This window comes from Cynoglossus semilaevis, chromosome 16 (genome assembly GCF_000523025.1).
Source record: "Cynoglossus semilaevis isolate Cse_v1.0 chromosome 16, Cse_v1.0, whole genome shotgun sequence".
NCBI lineage: Eukaryota > Metazoa > Chordata > Actinopteri > Pleuronectiformes > Cynoglossidae > Cynoglossus > Cynoglossus semilaevis.
The window spans coordinates 18,667,416-18,690,739 of NC_024322.1; the positions used below are offsets into that span (position 1 = coordinate 18,667,416).

A 23,324-nucleotide genomic window follows, 5' to 3' on the forward strand; every position below is an offset into this window, starting at 1 on the left:
TAAAGGTCCACAGTGAGAGAGAGTGAGAGTTAAAATTAAAAACCAGAATCTACGTCTACTTCCAAATAAAGAGTTATGAGACATGACATTCATTATATTAAAAAGAAAAAACCAATAAAAAAACATATTTTATATAATAGGACGACACATATTTCCTTCCCAAAAAAATTGTTTCGTTTTTTTCTCTTTTTGTATCTTTTGTGTCATTTTATTATGACAAAAAATAAATAAATAAAATTACTTAAAAAAAGTTCTAACCTGGGACAAAAGGCTATAAATTTAGGAAAATAAAATCACAATGTTGCATGAAATATCATGTAATATTTCATAACAAATTCTCATAACATTAACTCACATACACGAACATTGTTTTCTCTTAATATTACGCTTTTTTATTTGTATTTTTTTTAACATGTTCACGACTTTTTCTCTCTTTTTTTTAGATATCTTTTCCACAGTAAATGCCCTGATGCCCCTGTCACCACGGGGCAAACAAATCACCTCAGTAGAGAGGACAGCCTTCGTCTTCCTGCCCCTGTGGTGCAGGGCACTGGCCAATCAGCGTGCAGCAGACTTTATTGCCCTTCGCTGCTCTTCTGCCAACTGTCGTAGAATGAAGTGTTTCCTCTCCCGGCAGGAGTGCAGTAGGTGAGACGGAAGGAGGAAGGAGAAGCCGAACTAAAGTGACACCACTGCGCAGTTTTCACTCAGAGTTCCAGCAGGAAACCCAGATTCTCCGCGGACAGAATGACTTCCTCTCTGGAGAAAGCCAAGAACTTTTGCATTGACGCGCTGTTGGCGCACGACGCGCAGCAGAGGGCGGACGGCGGCGATGCGTCCCCGGGACTGTGTTTCAGCAGAAGTCCCGGGGACAGTCCGGTGTCAACCCGCGGCTCAGAGACTCCCTCCCCTCTCTCAAACCAAACCGTCCCGGGTCCAACTCCGGCGGGGGTTTTATCCAAAGCCCGGCTCTCTTCTCCAAACTTCCAAACCCACCCCGGGTTCACTGCTCTGCACCAAGGAGGTCTCATCGGGATGCACCCGGGGTCCATGTACCCGCTGACAGCCCTGGGGGGCCACCACCCCGCCCTGATGTACCCTGGCTTTACGCAGTTGTTACAGTCGTACCCGGAGCACCTGAAGGGGCCCAGCCTGAGCGGGACTGTCCCGGGACTGGAGCCCTGGATCAGAGCTGGATTCATGATGCCTAAGTTTGGGGAGTACGGAGGTGAGAGGAGGAGTTAAGTTAGTGAGTTAAGTTAGTGAGTTAAGTTATGATGCTCTTCTATTAGGTTAATAAAACCGTCTGGACTTATCTGTGTTTGACTGCTGTGATTATTGTATGGATCGATACATTAGGAATCGTGACATTGAAATACCGGGTCACCGCAGGACAATTTATTTCATTAAAACACTGAGCAGCATTTATGGCGACGGTTTAACACTTGAAGCAGATCTTCCACTTAATCAATTGATAACGTTTATAGTGGTTTCATTAAAGTAATGGACCCGTGCGGTGGTTTATTACTCCCGCAAAGCAATATCCTCTCACCTTACATCAGGGCAATAAATGTTCACGGGCAGGAAGGCAGGTGGATTGGTGGCATTCATGAAATCTGCACACGTTAGTCCAGTTAATATAGATGGTTTAAATTAATGCCCAAAATGATCTGGCTCTAATTCTTATACTGTATAGTAATAACAATAATAATAATAATTAATAAGGTAACAATAATAATAATAATAATTAAGATTATTGTTGTTTATTTATTTTGTTATTATTATATCGTTGTTGTTTATTTATTTTGTTATTATTAATAATGTCATTGTTATTTAACCCTGAATCAATACTTGATGATCATGGTATTACTAGTAAATGCATATGAACTATGAACTAACTCTCTGCTCCTGTGCTCTCTCTCAGCCCCGGCCCCTGCAGGTCTGTTGGGGAAGTGTCGCAGACCCAGGACGGCCTTCACCAGCCAGCAGCTGCTGGAGCTGGAGAACCAGTTCAAAGTCAACAAATACCTGTCCAGACCTAAACGGTTCGAGGTGGCAACTTCCCTGATGTTGACTGAGACTCAGGTGAGTCTGCACACACACAAACACACACACAAACACACACACTCTGATTTACATTTACTGTTGTTTTTCTCACATATTTGATTTTTGCTTCAGGTGAAGATCTGGTTCCAGAACAGGCGCATGAAGTGGAAGCGGAGTCGTAAAGCCAAGGAACAAGCAGCCGTGATTTCATTAACTGATGCTGAAAGAAATGAAATTGATGTGAACGATGCCAAGGCTCACGGAGACTCAAACAGCTCAGGGCTGGAGGATGAGGAGGAGATGGAAGGGGAGGATGAAAAGGAGGAAATAGAAGAGCTGAGGGCAAATTCTTCAGGCTCTTCAGGCTTCACACGGCTCCCTGCAGGGGAAATGGGGAAGTACGGCACTTATTCAGAGGAGCAACAGGAGGGGAGGGGGTCAAGAACAAGATGTGGGGCGCTGGCATTTTAAACTATTTGGACACATTTTCTCAATGTATTTTAGTGTTTACAGCTCCGTAAATGTGAAAGTGAATTTCATGTCATGGTGACACAGCAACACCACTGCAAACAACGAAACGTCACCTCTGTGTTTTACCATCACCAAAGTGAGCAGGTGGGGGTGGGTGGGTGGTGAAGGGGGGGCAGCAAATGTAGAAACTAATCAATATTAAGTTAATTTATTTCTCACAACATAAGATTTTTGAATTGTTAACATCTGCACTTTGTTTAGGTTATAAAAACTAAACTTTTATTTCATTCCTGCACAGCCAGCATTTATCAGTGGGAAAATGGGCTAAAAACCCCTGTGGGTTTGACTACAGCGTCCATGTTGGCCATGTGGGGGCCACAAGTGACCACATGTGACCACCTGTTCAAAGCCAAGCCCAAATTGTTGTCATGGTAAAAACAAGAAGGTCCACGTGGACCACATGGTTTCCTCCTTTAGACCTTTGATTTAGTCGACTCTAGCATTTGGTGTGTTGTTCTGCTGTGTTTCAAACCATCCAATAATAAAATAATAATAATATTAACTAATTATTATAATGATATTGGATAATGACACTAGATGTCAAACACATAATTACACGGCTAATGAGCTGCATAAGTTGGGGCTAACAGCACTTTCATGAGGGGAGGTGGGTGAACTTTGATGATGTCATCAGGATTGTGGAGTGTTACATTACTATTCGTGCTTCTTGGTCTGTTACAATTTGTCAGATATTAAATTAGATATAATTAGATCTTTGAACTAACATAGGAACCCTTGAATGTACACAATTAACAATTTCAGGTATATAAAAATGCTACTCAGGTGATTGTTATATACAATATTATAGCGTTATAGGTTTGTTAACATTGTGAAGCTGCATGTTGCATACACACACGTGCACAAATATAATTGCTGGCATGTAGTGTGTGAATCCTGGAGCTGACAGTTTCCCTGGATTTTGTAAATAATTTTCCTTCTTCTGATTTTGCTTTTTTACTTAATTTAAATGATATAATTTAATATATATATACCCAATGCATATTTTAATAGGTTTTTTTTACATTTAATTGTGATATAATTTAAAGTTGATGAGTGCAATTAATTTTATACGATGTGATTCTGTTCTGTTTTTTTTTTTTGTTTTTTTTGGGACACTCTTTAAGAAGCAAATAACTGTAAATACTGATAAAAAGTTTCTTGAACATAGAGTTTGTAACGTGTGATCTTAAAGTTTACGGTTCGCGAAACGTTGTCCCTTCTCGGCAGCGGTAGTTTCCGTGGACTCATTACCGGAAAACGGAAGCGAATGACGCGACAACAAATCGCCCGTTGCCATAGAAACATGACTGACAACCAAAAAGTCAAAATACTCCTTTGAAAATGTTGACGGAAAAGTGACCTTTACGTAGCTTCCACAAGTAAACGTCATTTTTGCCGTTTTCTAGTTTTTTATTTAAGTTTACATATTTATATTTAGGGGTTGTTTTGCACGTAATACTCATCTCTAGTTTGAAGTTAGTGTTTATGTTGTTTATAAAATGCACGTGGTGAACAATGATTTTGTTACGTGTTAAGTGATAGAATAACATTTTTCCGAGTCATGTCAACCGAGAAAAAACGCAAAATCCGATGTCTGGTTGCTTTAGGCATCGATCCATCATTACAACGGGTAGGTACCGACCACACATTTGATTCAGTCAGTAAACATAGAGTTTTTCTTTACGTTTTTTGGTCTGGTTTAGGACAAACGCCATAACTGACATTAATCGCTCATTTTTAATATTGACATAATTTATATTTGAGATTTTTTGTGGTCTTGTAAGTAATAATTGAAAGGAAAGGAATAATGAATAAAATGTGTTTCCCCTCTAACTCAAGCAATAATTAAAAGTCTATGTTTTGTATATTTTTTGATAGTTTCCTTGTATCACAACAATGTGTTTTAGCTTGTACTGTTATCGATGCAAAATATATTTTTGGGTTACAGTAAGAATGACAGGTATTCCCTCAGAGCTTAATCTAATACTTGTATTACTTGGAATCGGTCTTTAAAATATTTAACTTAATCACTACATAAATTATATGTTCTTTTAAGTAAAAGTCACGTAATTAAAATTCCACAACATGTTTCAAATTAAACCGTCAGCTCATGGTTTAAAAAAAGCCATGAGGCAGTTCATCGTTCCTTATACGTTCAACACATCAGGATATTTGAAATATGTAATTAATAAGTGTCTTTTACTCCTGACAGGATCCTAAAAATGACCCCAGGCGGAGGATTGGGAAACTCCCAAAACGTCCATCTGGCAAAAGAACCTCCTTCTTTGGCATAGAAACGAACCCAGAGCTTGTTTGGCAGAACTGGGAAGAGGGAAAGGAGTACAATAAAACCTTAGTGTTAGTGAACATTCAGAACAAGCTCCACAGACTTCATGTCAGGTATAACAAGATTAATGGGTTAATTGGAAAAAAAATGTGTTAAAAGAAAGAAAGAAAAATACAGGCTAAATTGTTCCCATTGTGTCCTTTGCAGACCTCCAGTGTCCAAATGTTTTACTACATCTATTGCTCCAGACATTCTTCTCAGTCCGGGGACTTCTTTATCCATTCAAATTACATTTACACCGAAAGAGAAGGTGAGACACGGACACGGATGTGAACCAATGCAGAGCGGAACTGAAGCGATTAACTGTTCCCACCCGAAACACAACAGTGACAGAAACCAGGCGCCGCACAGCTACTAGCATTTAGCATGTAGCATGTAGCTTATCCTGGACCTGTTGAGTGAAGATAAAATACTGTTGTTAATTAAATACCCTTTATTTGGATAAGTGCCCCAATTATATTCATAGTTGCCTGTATTTATATACATATATAATATAATTAAACGACAATCTAATGTGTTTTCACATTTTTTACCTTATTCATAATGTAACAGTGATAGTAAAAATATCATGTATGGGATTCGTTTACAGAATTGTCTTAAAATGAAACCACATTTTAAACATTTTTTTTACTGCTAGTATTGTGTTGTTGTGGTATCTAATACTTCATGAATGGTGGAGAGTATATCTGTAACTGTTTCTGTTTCTGTTTCTTGACAGTGTCAGTATGAGGACAAATTAGAATTTCGATGTAAAGATGGCACCTTCCGTGTACGCCTCTTGGCACCTGTTCCTGTCCATGACCTGGATGTTCCTGACACTGTTGCGCTCCCTCTCTGTGCTGTTCAGCACTCGTCACAAACTACTTTTCTCCTGAAGAATGCCAGGTACAAACATTCATATATGCAGTACATTAATGCCACACATCTGAGTGTCCCTTTACTCCAAATAATACGTTGTTGTATTGGTGATTGTTGTTGACCTGTTGACTACAATAAATATTATTAACCACGACTGAAAAAAAGCAGCCAACTAAAGAATTGTTGACAATAAATATTAACCATGACTGAAAAAAAGCAGCCAACTAAAGAATATTTGAGTAGATCATGTAACATTAACAATTTGATGTTTACACATATTTACAAATATACCTAATGTTTCTGTCCTGAATGAACTACAATTAATTTAACTTTAAAAATATATTTCTCTAATTTCTGTCTACGTCTCTCACTGTCTTCCATTCAATCCAAAACATTCAGTAAACTCCTGACATCGTTCCGGTGGGAATATGAGGCACCTTTCCAGCTCAGTCCTGAGCGTGGCCTGTTGAACCCCGACCAGGAGTATCAGATGACTGTGGTGTTCCGTCCACAGGAAGCCCAGTCGTACCAGAAACCAGCGACCTGCAACTTTGGAGATGAAGGACGTGAAGAGAACTGTTGCACTCTGCTCCTGCAGGGACAGGGTACAGAGGCCATTGAATAGATGTTTTAAATGAGAATGATTTGACAATAATGACTGATTTGTCATTACATCCTGTCGTCATTGGCGTTTGCATGATACAACGTTAGGCGCAGGGTCAATACATGCTGACGTGCGTTCTGTCTCGCGTCTTCTTTCAGCCAAAAACACGTGCCTGCAGCTGAGAGGGGCAGGAGTGACTGAAAATGAGAAAGAACATGGACATCCAGTCCTGCTCTTTGGACCTGTTGGTTTTGGACAAAGTTTATTGAAACACTTTGAAATCTTTAACCCCTCACCTGTGAGTGGCACTCTCTAATTATACTCAGTGATGAAGGTTGAAGGGTGTGACTGTACGTCAGGCAGGTTACTTTTTTTTTCTCTTTTTCTCCCCCAGGTAACTGCAGCTTTTTCTTTGTCCCATCTCTCTGGCGGCTTGTCGTTGTTGGGGTCAGTGTTCAGCAGTGATGTCACAAGCGGTGAGGTGCCACCTGGTGGATCGCAACGAGTTGGAGTCACATACTCACCTGTGGTTGTAGATTATGTTTCTGTGGAGTACTTATCCCTTAAGTGCAGAGGTGCACCCATCGAAACATTGATTAAACTCACTGGAAGGTGTACAGGTAGGAGAGCACCAGTGGACTTTGTGGACTTTTTCCACCTGCCAAATAAAAATCCAAATGATTTTCTAAACTTAAAGTTAACTTTAAGCGGTTTATATTTGTGTCCAGGTCCTAAGGTGTCCTTGTCCAGCTCCACACTCAACTTTGGTTTTGTCAGGAAAGGAGAAGCCGTCAAACAGACACTCAGGCTGCAGAATTCTTCTTCTGTCGCCACTGTCTACCAGTGGGACCTTGACTTTAATGGCCACAGTGTTTTCACTATACAACCAGCAAGTGGCACTGTGCAGCCACAGAACCACATTAAACTGACAGTGGTCTACAGGCCAACACAGACCATCTTTCACTACAGGAGAGTGACATGTCTCATACTTCATGGGGTGAGTATAAATATTCAGTTAGTATTCAGTCAGCACTGTCTCTCAGAGCAGATTAGTTTTATGATGATCCTCTCCTTACCTTTCCAGGATCCTCTCTTCCTTGACCTGAACGGTAGCTGTCACTCTGAGGAGAACCCTGCTCCTGTGGTCCCACCTCCAGACTCTGTCAGTGAACCATCCACATCATTACGTCATACATGGGAAATTATTTACGTATTGATATGTTTCTGTTGATGTTGATTGATGTTTTTGCAGTGTGATCAGAGACTGCACAGAATCAGGAGTGTGTTAAAAACTCCCATGGACGAATTCTACCAGTGTTACACCAGATGTATTCCGTCTCCACATGTGTGCGTGGCACCCAGTGAACTGCTGTTTAATCAGAAAACGACCAAATCTGTGGTAACGTCATGCAGCTCCACTCAGTCTGTGGCCATCACCAACCACACCAGAAAGAAAGTCAGGTACCTGTACTGCAGTACAGACCAGGTGGACCTGCTGTAGTGACCGTTGTTTTGACTGAATCCACTTTCTGTCGCTTGTGTCTCTCTAAGTCTGGTGTGGACTATTGCCGAGGACTCGCCGTTTTCCATCTCCCCGGTCTCGCAGGACTTGGCTCCACTCAAAGCCACGTCCTTCAGGGTGACCTATGACCCCAAGGAGCCTAACACTTTGCATGGAGCACAGCTCGAATGCTTTGCATTTCACAAAATGGTACAGGAAGAACGTTGTTTCCATGTCTAGACAGTAAATGTTTATTTGATATTGTCCATGAATCTTCTAACTTCTTCATGGCCCGTAGGATGATCCTGACCTGATGGACCAACTGTTTTGTCCTTCTTGGTGTATGACGGTGAGAGTCATCGGACACTCGTTTCAGCCGACACACAAACCCTTTGAACCTTCCTGCTCACTGGAGCCCCCTTATGTGGTGAGACAATCCGACTTGCTTTTTTTTTTTTTTTAATTGTTTGTTTACATTTACAAACAAAAGAAATATAAGGTATAAACTGAATAAGATGGAGGTTTTTGGTGACCAGGGTCACATTCACTTCAACCTCCCCTTGGTGTGTAGGACAAACCTTTTTGAGGACTAAAATGTGGGATCACTGTAAAGCTATTTTGTCCATCCAAGGTTATAAAAACAAGAATCTGGAACGTCTAATTGTGACATTTTTTCTTACAGGTGTTTCCAGGACTGAACGCTCTGTCCTATCGTATGGTGCTCCTCAGGAATATGGGCGACTTGCCCCTCACTTTCTCTCTGGACAACAGCTCAAAAAATGCCTTGACAGAATCGGTTTCTGTTATTCCAAAGTGTGGCCTCATTCAGCCCAAGAATTACCAGATCCTGACTCTCAGAACTAAGCCCACTGAGGACAGTCCTAACGAGGGCTTTGGTTTACAGCTGCAGCTCAATGCAGCCAAATTCACAAAGGTACAATCTACAAACATTTCACACACGTCAACTGTAGAGGGCGTTGTCAGAAGTCATGCAGATCTTTTAGGTTTAACTACGATGTCCATCTTCTTCTGTCCCCTGTTAGGAGCTCATGGTTGTCAGTGCGATTGAAAAGCTCAACTTGTTTCTGGATGGAGATTGCAGATTGAATTTTCCACCGACATCTATCGGCTCCATATGTCGACGCTTCCACAACATGAGGAACCTCAGCTGTATTCCTCTTCGGTCAGTTCTTTAACGCTGTTGCTTTAGTCCTGTAATTGTTGAGACTTCCATCTTTTGACTTTGACCTAGTCAGAGTTAATCGTCCTCGGCCACAGCTGAACCTCTGTGATTTTGATAGGTTCCAGTGGAGCATTCCACCTCTGTGATTGTCTTTTTTGATAGGTTCCAGTGGAGCATTCCAGAGCAGGACCAGGAGCTTATCTCTGTTGAGCCAGATGCTGGAGAACTGAATCCTAATGAGATCTCGGTGTGAGATTAAGAGAATCACACACACAGAACGCTTGTACTTCATGTACACGTACTGTAAAATATGTACTCTTACACATGGCTAAGCTGTTGATATCACATATTCTGTTACAGGTCCAGACCTGGTCATTTCGTCCACCTTTGCAGAACACGTACACACTAGAACCTACGGTGACTTTCTGGCCGGTCCAAAGTGACGGACGTAGCCAATCATATCTCACCCTAAAGGTTGTGGGAGCAGGTGCTGAAGGCTTCATAGAGGTACAGTTTATCTGCATATAGTATACGTCAGTGATTATCAACTGGTGGCCTGCAGGCCCAATCTGGAACCCTGAAACGTCTGATCCGACCCATGACTGGATTCTAAAAAGCAACTGAAACAAACAAACAACAACTGAGACTGAAATAACTATCAGTAATCATTATCAAAATCATTCATCCTAATTTTTCTGGCCCTCAAGGTGTGTGTCCAGAAGAATTCAGGCCTTGAGACAAATATAGTTGGAGACCCTTGGTCTGTGTTCTGTTCTTAATTCTGGTTCCTTATCAGGCCATGGAAACAGTCCTGGATGTTGAGGAGACCCTCATTGGAAGTTCCTCATCTGTTGAAGTTCCTTTGGTCAACAACAGTCCCTGCTCCCTGTCCTTCTGTCTCTCCGTACACCAGACACTTCTGGACGAGGATCTGGAGTACGATCCTGAGACTGAACCAGTGGGTAGGTTCTTGTAGGGAACAGAACACTAAAAAAAGAAAATCAAAATACGTTTTAAAAATGATCTTATATATTTGTTACCATTATTGACATCAGATTTAGATTCAGATTTTGGTGGAGTTATTGGTGTTATACAATCTTGGGATGAGAAAAATGCTACACAGATTTGTTTATGCAGTTATGCAAATAATGCAACAACATTAAGAAATATTGCAGAGAAAATATATTTTCATATTGCCTAGATAGACCTTATAACAACAAAATTTGATTATTTTAAAATGAAATTTGTACAAAATTCTCTACGCTAACCATTTCTGAAATGGATAAAATACAACGGCTGATTGAAATAAAAATAAATACTGAATGTCACTACAGCTCTTCAGCTGGACTGTGGGAGAGGAACTATTGCCCCTTACTCCACAATGCTGCTGCGGTGTACAGTCCGACCATACAGAAGAGCCCAGTACCTGTGTCAAATCAGCTACCAGACCCTGAATGCCAGTGGTAAAAAGACAAACACACAATAATAATTCAGCTTTTATATAACTTATCTAAACTTCCGTACTGTATGAATCTCTGCTCCCAGACTGTGCAGTCTGCCCTCTACAGGAACTGTGTGAAGTGCGGGTCAGGGGTGTGGTGCCCACCCTCCAGGTCACTGATGTCTATGGCTGTGGCAGCATCGACAGAATGGAAAAAAGGCCCCTCTGGAAACTGTTGTCTTTGGACGGTCTCAACAGCCAACTGTTGTCCATCCCCACTGCTGCCGAACTCACTTATGGAATCCCCAACAAGCACTGGTCAGGAGTACGACACCGGGGGGGCGGAGGGGGGGTTGGCATGTCCTTAAATAGAGAAATATATTTAACCAATCGGTTACTCTCTCCCCAGTCTGGGCAACATTCCCACCACCGACTGCACCATCTTTGACTTCAACTTTAACGCAGCTCCCATGAACGCAGCTCCCTCCTCGTTTTTGCTGATGTTTCACAATCCTGGTTTCTACCCTGTTGATTGGTGAGCAAACATGACTGTACCACAAAACAGCACAGGTCTGTAGGGCAGTGGTCCTCAACGTTTTATTTACCAAGTGTCACCACTGTGACTGACATTAAAATACAGCAGCCCAAACATGGGCCTACATACTGGTTACAAACTAAATGACTCATCTACTGAAAATAGGGATCAGAGGTCACCCAAGTACCACCAGTGGTACGTGGACCATCATTTGAGAACCATTTCTCAAGCATTTGAACACCTAATTATCAATGTTTTGGTAAAAAAAAAAAACGAAATTACTGCTGGCTGGACTTTACTCTTTCTAATATTTATGACTTTTCTGAAAAATATCAGGGGCTTCCTGTTTCCAGACAGACAACAAATGTCCCAGCTGGACTACTGGACGGAAACCGGTGCATTTAGCAGCAGCGAGCTAACTGACATGAAGGTCAGTAGTGTTTAACTGTCGAGTGTTATTTTATGGTCAAGAGCAGTTAAATTCATTTGAATTTGAATTGATTTATTTTCTCTATGTTATTGACAGGATCAAAACAAGAATTTGTTCAGCATTTCTCCCCTCTCTGGCACGTTGCTCCCAGGCCAAAAGAAGGCAGTGCGTTTCTGCTACAGGTAGGATTCAGACCATAGGAGGCAGTTGGTTTTACAGAGCGATTGGAATGCAGTGGTGTTGGCAGTAGGAGGTTGGTTGGTTGGTACGTGTTAAATAAATGCAGCTTCTCCCCTTTAGCCATAATGTTGTTGGGATGAACCGGATCCCTGTTGTGTTCACACAGTGTCATGGAAGAGAGATCTTGGTGAGGATCCGCTTTAAACTCACTTAATTATCACACTTCTGTTACAGATTTTATATATTTATTTATTTTTTTTACATTTGTGACACATTTCTGCACAGCTCATCTTCAAGGGCCTGACGGTGGACAGAGACAAACCTTATCTCCACTATTCGTCCAACAAACATGTCCTCACTGCAGTTTCTATTGCCAACAGTTGTCCTCCACGGCAGGTGTGTGAAATGATTTTATTCTAAATTAGCTTTATTTTATATAATGTAATGTTTATCGTTTGCCTAATTGATAGCGATTCTAAATTTTCACACGTCAACTTTAAGCTCAGTTTAGCATACTGTCAGGCTGGCATACACTCGCAGTGCAGAGTTGTCACTAAATCATGTGACATTTGGTTTAGAGTCCACTTTAGTGCTGTCTTTGTGGATGTTTGAGCAGGTGACTTTGTTTTTGTTCATGGTGCAGGTGTTGAAGTTACAGAACACAGGTGCATTGCCAGTGCATTATGAAGTGGACACAGATGTGCTGTTAAAGCTTCAGATGGACAACTTCAACCATGCAGTGTTGACCTGCCTCAATCCAGAGGGACACGTCCCTGCTGGACAGTCCGCCATGGTGGAATGGATCTTTTCTCCTCTAGAGGCGAAACTGTACAGCGTACGTCTCATCCCCACCGTTCATACGTCTTTCAGGGTGTTTTTTGAAACTTCACCTGTTGGTTCAGAAACTCCTGTCTCTGTTGTTACTTTCTGCATGTTTCCCATTTGTGTTTCATTAGATGGAAATACCTATTCACGTCCGTGATGGAGACACGACACTGCTGACGTTTGAAGGAACTGGATTTGCTTCACACATCGCTGACAGCCCAGAGACCTTCTACTGCAGCGACGTTGAAGCACCTTTACCCTGTGTCCAGAGGATACCTTTTCCAGGACAGGTGAGAGCAGCTGTTATGATCTCTGTTATGTTTATTCAATTCCTTTCTTTGTAGCAACAGTCTGTTCTTTACCAGTCAAGTACTCTTAGACCTGCGGTTGAGACCAGTTCTGTCTCTGTCTCTGTATTTTCTCCTTGTCTGTAGGTGTTGTTTATGTCCGAGGAAAGCATCTCCCTCGGCAACATCTGCATCAGCTCACAGTACTCAACAATACTGTTCCTCACAAATGTGTCGCCCACTGACTCCATGGTGTACACATGGGAGGTGCCCCAGCAGAACAAACAGGAGGTATACTGTAGTGTACTATCTTGTAGTACAGTGAAGTGTATTGTATTAGTATGGCTACGTACCACTATTTGAACGTGCGACTCTGATAATCTGACCTGGACTAACGGCTGATTCTGATTTGTTGTCAGGTGGTGCAGATTCGTCCAATGCAGGGCAGTGTGTCTCCAGGGGAAAGTGCCCTGTGTGTGGTCACCTTCACTTCCACTGACTACCCTACGATTTACCAGCTTGATGTGGTTTGTCAGGTACAGCACTGTGTAAAGAAACATAAAACTTAAGACTTTTTTTTATTAATATTTAAATATTCACCACACCGTGTTCTCTTTCTGACTCCTCTCCGTCACGTTAGGTTGTCTTGGAAGTAGAACAGAATAAGTATCTCAGAGCTTTGCGTCGCTGGGAGGAAGAAATGAGGAGAAAGGAGGAAGATTTCACCATCACAGACAGGAAGGAGACTCGGGCCGAACGGGAGAGGAAAGCAAAACTAGAAAGGCAGCCTAAACCCCCGCTTCCTTCTCTGTTGCATCTGGAGGTTACAGCGCTGTCCCACAGGCTCCAGCAGTACGTCACCACGGTCTACGCTCCTGACTGTGTCGATGAGCTCAGTCTTTAACAGTTATCATTTAAAAACAGGAACTTTTTCATCATTCTAGAAAGATATGATGAGACAACAGAGAATAAGGAAGGACCGTTAGTTACCATTTGTGTAAAAAAACAAAACAACACATTTTTGAAGCAGCGTATTTTTAAACTTTAGTCAAATGTGCTACATGATAAGGTTTTTTTTTTGTGCTTTTTTTTTTGTCATCTACCTCAGGTGCATGCAGCCACCTTTGCCTCCATCTGAAAACTTATTTCCCATAACTTCACACCCTGAGAAAGAACTGGTGGTGGACCTACTGAACACCATGCTCTGGTAAAACAGTATGAATCAAACTAAAAATTGTAGACAGTAATTGTATGTTTTTGTCATTGGTACGTCATAGATTTCCCTTCCTTTCCAGGAATATTCTTCAGGAGTTAGACTACACAACGTTGGAACAGCTGAGCAAACCAGCGAATCATATAGAAAACAAACTCCAACCACAATTCCTTCAGAACCGAGCGATGGCTGAAATGAGTAAAAATGTTTTGTTGAACACACTCCAAAACCTGATGATGGAAGCTGTCAGAGGAGAGCTGGATCTCACAGCGCACCCACGCGCCATTAGTTTACCACCTGCTTTTAACAGGTAAGGACAGATATGCTGATTCACTCTTATGTGGTGATATGGTTTTATTTTTTATTTTAATTCTGCATGAATCATAATTTAAGTGGGTTTTTTTTCTTTTAATTCTGCATGAATCATAATTTAACATATTGAATATTTCATTTAAACCAGGAGGATTTCCAAGACCCTGACCAAGATGGAGAACAGCAAAAAGGATTGACGTCCTAATGTCATAGACACTAAACAATAACAACTTAACAATTCTCTGTCGACTTTATCACCGTTTAAATGATGACATTGGTAAATGAAAATTAAAGACTAAAAAATTGTATGACAAAATGAATGTAAGACTCTTATTTTGAAAAGCTCGAACTGCTGGTTTCCTCCGGATATCACTGAACGGTTTAAACATTCTTGTGATGTACAGTAGATGCTTTAAGTTTTTTTACACGTATCTCAGCTCCGCAGTCTCCAATGTTAATAAAAAGGTGACCAGACGTTGCTTTATTTTAAGGTTAATTTAATTATTTCCGTGAAACTTCTATTTACCCCTGGCCTACCGCTTCCGTTCTACGTCCCATCCTTACAGGCGATTGGTCATATGGTGAGCCAATCAAAACGACATCCCGTTTCCACCACTAATACGATTTGGTGTTACTAGATAGGAACCTACGCCAGTTGCCGAATCTGCCCCAATGAAGGTACTTCATCCGCGCGATGTCGTGAAGTGTAAAAACTACGTTTTAATGGTGGGATGATATATCAAGATGTTATCTTTGCGCCAAGTTAGACGCGTACTCACACAGTCTGTAACCGTGCGATAATATGAGATTTTAAGTGGCGGATTAGCGACGAACAGCTAATTAACTTTGATGTTCACGAAACTAGCTTACCTTGCTAACACCTTCAACCATGGGTTTTCTTTGGACTTCACCGGCAGACCTGGATCATGAGTGAGTTGCACTGCTGTCATTCGTTATGTCTGTTTTACACAAATGAGTAATCTGGAGTACAACAATCAAACCTAAGGCCTGCGGGCCGAAATATGCCCACTAATTCATTTTTAGTGGTCTGTCACAAAATCCCTAATGTTGTTTTTGAATTTCATACGAAATGTTACTGTTTATCAGTAGAACTGTGTTTATTGTGGAGCATCTGGGGGTTTGACGAGCCCTGTCATTGGTCACACACTCGGGGGACAGAGCTGTGTCACTTCTGTGTTCCTCCTGCCAGAAACATGCTGGCACCATTTCACTAGTTTGAGAACAGAGCTGTGTTCCCTCCAAGCCAAATTCAACACATTGTCAGTGAAGTGGCTCATCCCTTGGCCCCGTCCACTCTGAACGACTCGGCCAATTCAGTGACCACATCCTCTCTTAGCGGAGCCTGGACATCGTCTAGTCCAGTAACAGTGGCCTGTGGTTGGTTGGTGTGGTATGAGACCTGTCAGCTGCAGATTCTGTGTTCAATTAATTGTGTCTGAAGTTTCCTCTGCAGACCTGTCAGCTGCAGATTCTGCGTTCAATTAATTGTGTCTGAAGTTTCCTGCCTCCGACTAGAAAAAGTGAAAAAGAAAATAAATTGGTAAAAAAATATGTTTTTATATGTGTATATATATTTTATTTCTACATACTTTACAGTCTTACAGTACGTGCAAAATCAATTCTCATAGATGATGCCATTTTTACTGTTAACTGTCCCACGACGACGACTTGCATCTGCCGCAGTCTTAGTATAAACCACCACAAGATGGTGCTGTAGACGCAAAAAACTAGCGGCGGATTTTTTTTTTCACAGCTCAGATTATTTTCATTCACGCTCACCAGACAACACAAGCAGCGAGTGGTTGTGTTACACTAACAGCTGCCGATTAGTATTGAACGTGTTCACGACAGACAGACGGACCAGAATCCACATTTTACGGCATATCAATAATACAATGGAATTCAATTTGGTCTCTCATATGAGATTATTAACACTTGTTAATGACATCCATCCTTGTTTTATTTTGTTATGAGGATCTAGGTCACATTAAAGTGACCTGAGTTGAGGTTAATCAGTTTATGGTGTTATATTTGTTTTTTATTATTTATTCGTTTTTCCGTTTTAAAGTTAATTGCCCCACAGCTCCTGTTTTTTTTTTTCAGAGAAAAAACAATTCTGTATTTGGTGAGAAACAAAGTTGATCCAAATGTCAACTACTTCTCATTCTAAGACCATCTGTGTGTGTGTGTCCATCTGGCCCTCTCTATCTCTGCAAACAACACCAGCAGCCCTCTGGCAAGAGCTGGCCTGAGAAGAAAGACTAAAGATACCCAGGGCTTTCAAATGGTGAACAGGGCAGAGCAGATAAGATCTGTTATAATAAAGTTACTGTTCTGCCGGCAACACTGATGAATCACACTGAATAGTCACTCCGGCTCTGTGTGTGTGTGTGTGTGTGTGTGAGGGGAGTGGAGGAATGAGTAAAAATGATATCACTTTTTTTTTGGAGAAACATCTAATGGAAAAACTTACATTTGTGGAGCTGTAGTAAAGCAGACACTGAAGGCCACAAACAGACTCGGGGGTTGAACCACTGATATCCTGTTTCCATTGGAAACGGCTCACAGAAATAGAATAAACCCCAGAAAGAGGTACACACTGTGCTGTACCTTTGAATCCCATTAAGCAGTAACTTTTATTTTTGTCATCCTTCATGTTGTCTAATAATCACAGGTGAAGAACTAATGTACTAACTCTGAGGTACATGTCATTGCCTGTTTCACTGCTGCTCCTCATGAATAATGTGAACTAATGTCTCTGACACTGATGGATGTCTGTGATAAGGCTCTACTTTGGTTGTTTTGAATTTTTATTTTTTGAGGTAAATTGTTTTTATTCATTTATTTTAAATTGATATATAGTTTTTAAATGTATTTATTTTAGTTATAATATTTGGGTCATTTGCTAGCTGTAAACTGTAAATGACAACATATTTACTCAAATTGGAAAACGATCTCTGTGCAGTGGAGGATGGTGTCATATGTGCTCAGTTATATTTCCTAGGAGGATTTCCAGGTCACAAAATGGTAACAAATATATATGTATATATATTTTTGACCCTCACAGTTCTGACCGCTGGTCGTCGCCTGTCACGATCAGCTGTTCTGACATGATCTGGTTGAGGAGACGTCATGTGATCAAACTCACATGTGAGGATAAGTCAAACAGTTTCTGTTCATTTGACTGAGTTTAGATTAGTTCAGTTTATTCTCAACTGTTTTGTTTTACTGTGGATTTTGAGGGAATGTTTGACAAACAAGTTTAATTCCTGTTTATTTGAATAAAGTTAGATTAGCCGCTGGTTTGTTCTGTTCCAACTGATGTATTTTACTGTGTATTTCGTCTCTTTTGTGTATCCTTGATCCTCGTTCACTGTAAATGCCGTTCCAGGTGGCTACTGGTGCACATTTATTTCAGTGATCTGTGATTTTCTGTCACAGATTACCAGCCCAGGTATCAGTATTGGGACTGAAAAGTTGGATTTGTTTCTCCCTCGTCTCAAATGTCTCAAATATAATTGAGGAGTTTATCCGTTTGATTTTGACTTTTTTCCCCAATTTTCCCACTTTTGAAAGAAACTGTTCTTCAGTCCTCAGAGCAGGTTATGACCTGGGGTCAGAGAATAAAACCTTTATTAATTAAAACCATTACTGCGTGGATGCAACAGGTTGATTTAATTGTACTGGAATGTATTCCCGCACAATAAAATAATCATCCTTTAAAAGTGTGCAAAAAAACTGTGCGACGCCTTGAGAACCTGCTCTTTTCTTCCTTCTTGTCTGTAAATATGGCACGAGCGGCGGAGATTCTTGAACCCTTCAAATTCCTCTGGCAATTCCAGCGCAGTATGTCAGACCTTTGTGATCTGTTACCATTTAATTTGAACTTTCAAGTTTTAAGTGCTTATCATCGCCTCTCTGCAGCGTTACCGTCTGCTCTTCCAGCTAAATGCTCATCTGCTCCGCTCTTATTGCCTGCAATTTGTTGTAATCCAAATAGTATGTGTCCAATTATGACAGGGTCATTGAGCCCGAGCTGGACCGGTCGAGTGAGACAAGTAAAGCAGGATACGCTGCATCTGAACCACGGAACATTATGCTGTTGTTGACAGATTGCAGTCATTTTCAGGCAGGAGGCAGTTTCCTGGAACAGGCTTTACTTTCATTACTTGCTGCGACAAGATTGTTATTTTGCATAGCTTAGGCTGCGCGCTCTATAAGAACAGACTTTGTGCTGGTGGACATGTAAAATCATGTGGCAGCGAGGTATCAATATTTCATTTTACAATATCGCTCACACTTTAAATGTGTGTGTGTGTGTGTGTGTGTGCGTGAGGTTAGGTTATGGAGGAATTTTATGAACATGCCTTTCTCTCGGGGATTCCAGGGATGACTGTGGTTTGTTTAAAAAAAAAAAAAAAGGTTAGGACCATCATGTGTTTCTGATTTGGATATAATTCAGCCTGTCATATAAAATATTAGCTCCACTGGGGTTTCTAATCAGGTTTTTTTTTTTTTTTTTTTTTCTACCCTAATCGCCAGGGAATGCGTTGTGTGGACTTTACAGCGTGGGCGAGGCATGGAAACAAAGGACACACGTGTGGCACAGAGAAAGAAAGAAAACAGAGGAGAGTGAGAGAATTGTATCCAGAGATAGGTGGTGCATTCTGGCAGACAGTAGGAATCCATTTCACACCCAGATGAAAGCAGTGTGAGAAGGGGAATGTGTGTGTGTGTGCAGCGTGTGTGTGACAGGTGTGGCGGGACAGGGGTTAGGCCTGTTAGCTTTTCCTGGGTAGAAGAGGGAGGTAGAGAAGACTTCACGGTCCGGACCGATGTGTTTCCATTCTATCAATGACAGACCCAAAGGAAAACCACAAGTTATTGCAACTGATTATTTCGTGATATTTTTCCTGTGAAAGACGAGCCTTTCTGTGTCAGGTTTTCCAAAGTGGTGACGCGGTGCATGTACAGTATGAGATACTGTAAGCAAAACACAACAGCCGCCTACAGACGCTGTCACCTGTGGGACGGGAGTCACAGAATGACTGAAAATGTAAAATGAATGCAGGTTAGGTTGAACGCACTTGTGTCTCAACAGGAAGATAAAGGCCAGTGATAATCAACTGGTGGCTCGCGTGCCTAACTCAGTCCACCAAACCATTAGATGCGGTCTGTGATTATGTGGATTACAAAATAAACATCAAACAATAATGTTAGACAAAAAAGTGATTTTTATCATTTTATTTTATTTCAGTGTCCAGCTCCAAGGACTCTGTGCTCTCTGTTCAGTATTAGTTTTCTTAATTTTATGTCTGTTTTCCTTGAGTTTTATATATACAATATGTGTGTATATATATATATATATATATACAGTGACGTCAGTTTGAACACCAAAACAGCACAGACAGATCACTTTGAATTTAAGTGGTCACTGTGATGTCCTCTCCATTTCCAAGGGAACTGTAGCTACCTACAGTATATACAGTATAAAGTAATATAAAGTAATATAAAGTATTCCACTCGGCAGTTTTCGTATCTCACTGAATTTAAATTCCAATTAGCAGTTTTCGTATCTCACTGAATTTAAATGTCATCGTCTGTGTCTGTGTCAGTCACTGTAGTGATGTTAAATTTATTCTCTGCATTTAATGCATACGTTACACAGAGTCGTGGGAAACGTTTCTTACCGTGGGAGTTTATTTGGGTTTTTTGTGCCTGCTCAAATACCACCGCTGGGGTCAGGATTTGAACCGACGTTCTTTTCTTTTTTTATTATCTGACTGCTCCACAGTGTGGTTGTAGTGTGTCCCCGGTGGTGGAAGACCAAATACAAAGGTTTTGGAGCCTTGAAATAAAAACAGTAAATAAATAAAAAACTGATTAAAAACAGATTTATCCAAATTTAATTTTCTGTTTAAAATAAAATAAAAAAGCCACTTTTTTGACAGAGCTTCAAACACAAACATGTTGAAATAAATATTTCCCCTCACTCAGTACATCTCTCTTCTGACACTAAATCTTATCCAGCCAGGTGTGATAAAGTGTAACAGTATCTTGTGAACGGGTGTTAAAAAAAAAAAAAAAGTTTGACTGAACTTGTCCGTACACCAAGAGCTGTAATTTCAAGATGCCAAATGAAACATGAGAATTATAATAAAAATGTCTGACACACGGGACATATGCTGTGGGAGATCAAGTCCAACTGTTATCTTGTCATGAACAAATTGCTGTTTAACTCCTGCCATTTTGTCTTCCTCTACCACTAAACGTCAAGCAGCGCGAAAACCAATATCACAAGTTTAAGGAGTGAAAAAATGCAGTGTTGGCAGCGCGGGCCGATGCTCCTGTATTTATCAGGGCGTTCTCTTTTACATCTCTGAACTAAGTCACCACAGATGTGTTATATTTGCTGTAGCCACACGTCACACATCCCCTCACTGACTGGGGTGATTACAATGTAAGTCAGGCGGATAAACAAGTTACAGAACTCCTGTGATTACATAGGCGTTAATGGGTCACGATCCTTATTATTAACATCATGAGAACCAGAGGGAAGAAGATGGAACAATTCTCAACCTTAAAACCCCGGTTCTAGGTTCTTGGTTGTCCTTCTTAATGCAAAAAAAAAAATTAAAAAAATTAAAAATTCCCTCGATTCTCAAATTTGTTCAAGTCTGTAACTTGGACTTAATTTAAACAAACTGTTTATATGCCACTAATGTAAACCATTTTCCAAGCTGTGATAAGTAGTCTGTCCAGTAGGGGTCTGGTCTACGTTGAGTACGTTTTCTCTGCTCCGTTTCATCCCTCACTATGTCTTAAAAGCTGTTTTGTGCTGAACGACACACTGATGAAGTTTTCTGGTGTAGATGTTGTCCAGCACCTGTCTTTATTATTTTAGTTTTGTTTTGTGTCTTCCTTAAAGTACTCTGGCGCCCCCCAGGGGAAAAAATGTCACTCTAGAAGATATCCTTCTTGTGCGAAACATTTCACGGACGACCTCGTTGGCTCTTCTGCTTGAACTCTTCAGTTAGTCACGTGTTTGGTTACGTTGACACGACCAGGCGAACTCTGTGGAGTCAGTTTTAAAAAAAGTCAGATTTAAAAAGTCACTGTGTGTCACGCAGAAAATCAACCCTCACCTCTGCTCTCAAAATCAGTTCCGTCATTTCAGGTGATATGATGGTGAGCATTTGCCCCACAGCAAAAAGGTCAAGGGTCACGTTCCAGGTTAGGCAGATGGCCCGTCTGAGTGGAGGTGGCCTGTTATCCTGGTTTTTAACAAGAGAGATTTTCACTTCAATGTTGTTACTTATCAGAAGTCAGAGTGTGATCTGTAAAGATTGATTGTTGATGTTTAGCTTTGAGCTGTTGAATTCAGACAGACAAATATGGGAACTTAAAAAGTTGTTTTTTTTTCGTCTACTATTTTTATTTTATAAAAGGATTTTTTTCCATTTGTGTATTTTATAAAAGGATTTTTTTCCATTTTAATAATTGGAAAAAATTAAATTATTATTGACATTGAGCTACTGCCAAATATGGATGATTTGTGGGCCAGATTTGGACCCCTGGGCCAGGAGTTTAGACCTCTAAGTCTCTTTAAAATGTAATTTTCTCTTTTTGATGATGTATTCAAATAGAAAACAAGTTGTTTTGACAAAGAACCTTCATTTGATATTTGGTGTTTGGTGATTGGAAATATAGAAAATGTCATTTGTATTTAAACCAGATTTTTTTTGTCAGTGTTCATGGTGTATTTTAGCTGAAGCTCACGTCACCTCTGTACCGTGATCATCACCATAAATTCACCCAATAATATCAGAGAACAAAAACCCGGATCATGTGAAAGTGGGTGACACCGACACCGAGGTGATGAAGTGCGGGGCTGCACGCAGACAAGAATGTGAACAATGCACATAATGTACAATATGAATCTAACGTAAGTGGGCCGATGGCCATCTGGTTAGGGGCTGTGCACTGTCTCCTCCCAGCATGCAACTGTAGCTGTGAGCCAAGACCCCAGGCCCAACACCCTGCCGGACTTTGAAATCAGATCTTTATTGTCCATAAAGCTGCAGCCAAGTATGAAGAATCAGCCCTCCCTAACAAAACATACTCACCCAGCAGAGAGGGGGACAAAGAGACCAGAGAGGGAGAGAAGATCAAGACGAAGATACCGAGGAGCGGAGGGCAGAGATTGTGAGGTGTCGGGAAGATAGGAACCGAGGAGGCAGTAGAACGTAGAACGTTTTTATTTTCATTTCTCCTGTTGTTCCCAGGTATCATTAGATAACCAAGGGTTCAGAGCTTAACATTTTTGTTTAGTTTCACTTGCTCCAGTTCTCATGCGAGTGAATGGGTGTGGAGGGAGGGTGGTGGTGGTGGGGGGGTGATGGTGGAGGGGGGGTGCAGCCAAACTCCACAGCAGTGTGTTCTCTGTGAGAACATCACAACATGTTCTGTTTCAGACGCAGATTGAATTATTCACCTTGTTTTCTTTAACTGCCCTCCACAGAGTGACGTCAGCACTGATCAATATATCAGTAATAAGTGTTGTTGTTATATAACATGTCACTAATTATTATTATTTTATTAATTGGGCTTTACAGTGAAATTGTGTTCGATCGAAGATAGGGGGCAGCAAATACAAAACAGTCACATTTCACAGTTAAAGTACAACAATTATTGAATTTTCAGTTAACTTCAGTCAGTTACAGTAGTTAATCCACTAATCTCCAACTGTAAAATGTCCCTGTTTTAGACCCAAGTATCAGAGGAGTTTTCATTTGTCCTGTGTGTGTGTGTCTGTGTGTGTGTGTGTGTGTGATGGACAGCAGTCCTGGACTGAGTGGCTCTGCTTTGTGTTACACTTGTGATGGATTGCATCACTCCAGTGAACCGACGTCAGGTGTCGGTGTCTGTATGGACGACTACAGTACAGGGGGCTAGGATTTCAGAGGACCAGCCTTTGGCCAGACAGGTGATAAAAGTTCAACATACACAG

At 41.0% G+C, this 23,324-nt stretch overlaps 3 protein-coding genes across 3 annotated transcripts in view; all 3 read left to right on the forward strand.

The window, feature by feature from the left end:
- Positions 1-384: 384 nt before the first annotated feature.
- LOC103392494 (motor neuron and pancreas homeobox protein 1-like) lies at positions 385-2,662 on the forward strand. The gene is made up of 3 exons (XM_008329114.3): positions 385-1,228; positions 1,925-2,085; positions 2,179-2,662. The coding sequence occupies exons 1-3, from the start codon at positions 748-750 to the stop codon at positions 2,515-2,517; spliced, it is 981 nt and encodes a 326-aa protein (XP_008327336.1). The 5' UTR covers positions 385-747; the 3' UTR covers positions 2,518-2,662.
- A 1,329-nt stretch (positions 2,663-3,991) lies between these two features.
- cfap65 (cilia and flagella associated protein 65) lies at positions 3,992-14,553 on the forward strand. Its single transcript, XM_008329115.3, has 32 exons — positions 3,992-4,207; positions 4,790-4,977; positions 5,072-5,174; positions 5,643-5,809; positions 6,182-6,387; positions 6,545-6,684; positions 6,781-7,006; positions 7,115-7,383; positions 7,471-7,548; positions 7,639-7,847; positions 7,938-8,097; positions 8,186-8,314; positions 8,570-8,821; positions 8,931-9,070; positions 9,233-9,317; positions 9,431-9,577; positions 9,867-10,032; positions 10,405-10,533; positions 10,616-10,829; positions 10,921-11,046; positions 11,383-11,476; positions 11,573-11,658; positions 11,777-11,843; positions 11,942-12,052; positions 12,300-12,491; positions 12,613-12,771; positions 12,916-13,059; positions 13,188-13,304; positions 13,409-13,620; positions 13,877-13,975; positions 14,064-14,291; positions 14,442-14,553. The coding sequence occupies exons 1-32, from the start codon at positions 4,139-4,141 to the stop codon at positions 14,488-14,490; spliced, it is 4,761 nt and encodes a 1,586-aa protein (XP_008327337.1). The 5' UTR covers positions 3,992-4,138; the 3' UTR covers positions 14,491-14,553.
- A 581-nt stretch (positions 14,554-15,134) lies between these two features.
- The window catches only part of wnt6b (wingless-type MMTV integration site family, member 6b), a 26,818-nt gene continuing 18,628 nt past the window's right edge, over positions 15,135-23,324 (forward strand). Inside the window, exon 1 of the mRNA XM_008329117.3 lies at positions 15,135-15,223. Within this exon, the coding sequence (XP_008327339.1) occupies positions 15,183-15,223 (41 nt within the window). The 5' untranslated portion in view covers positions 15,135-15,182. The remainder of the gene's footprint in view (positions 15,224-23,324) is intronic.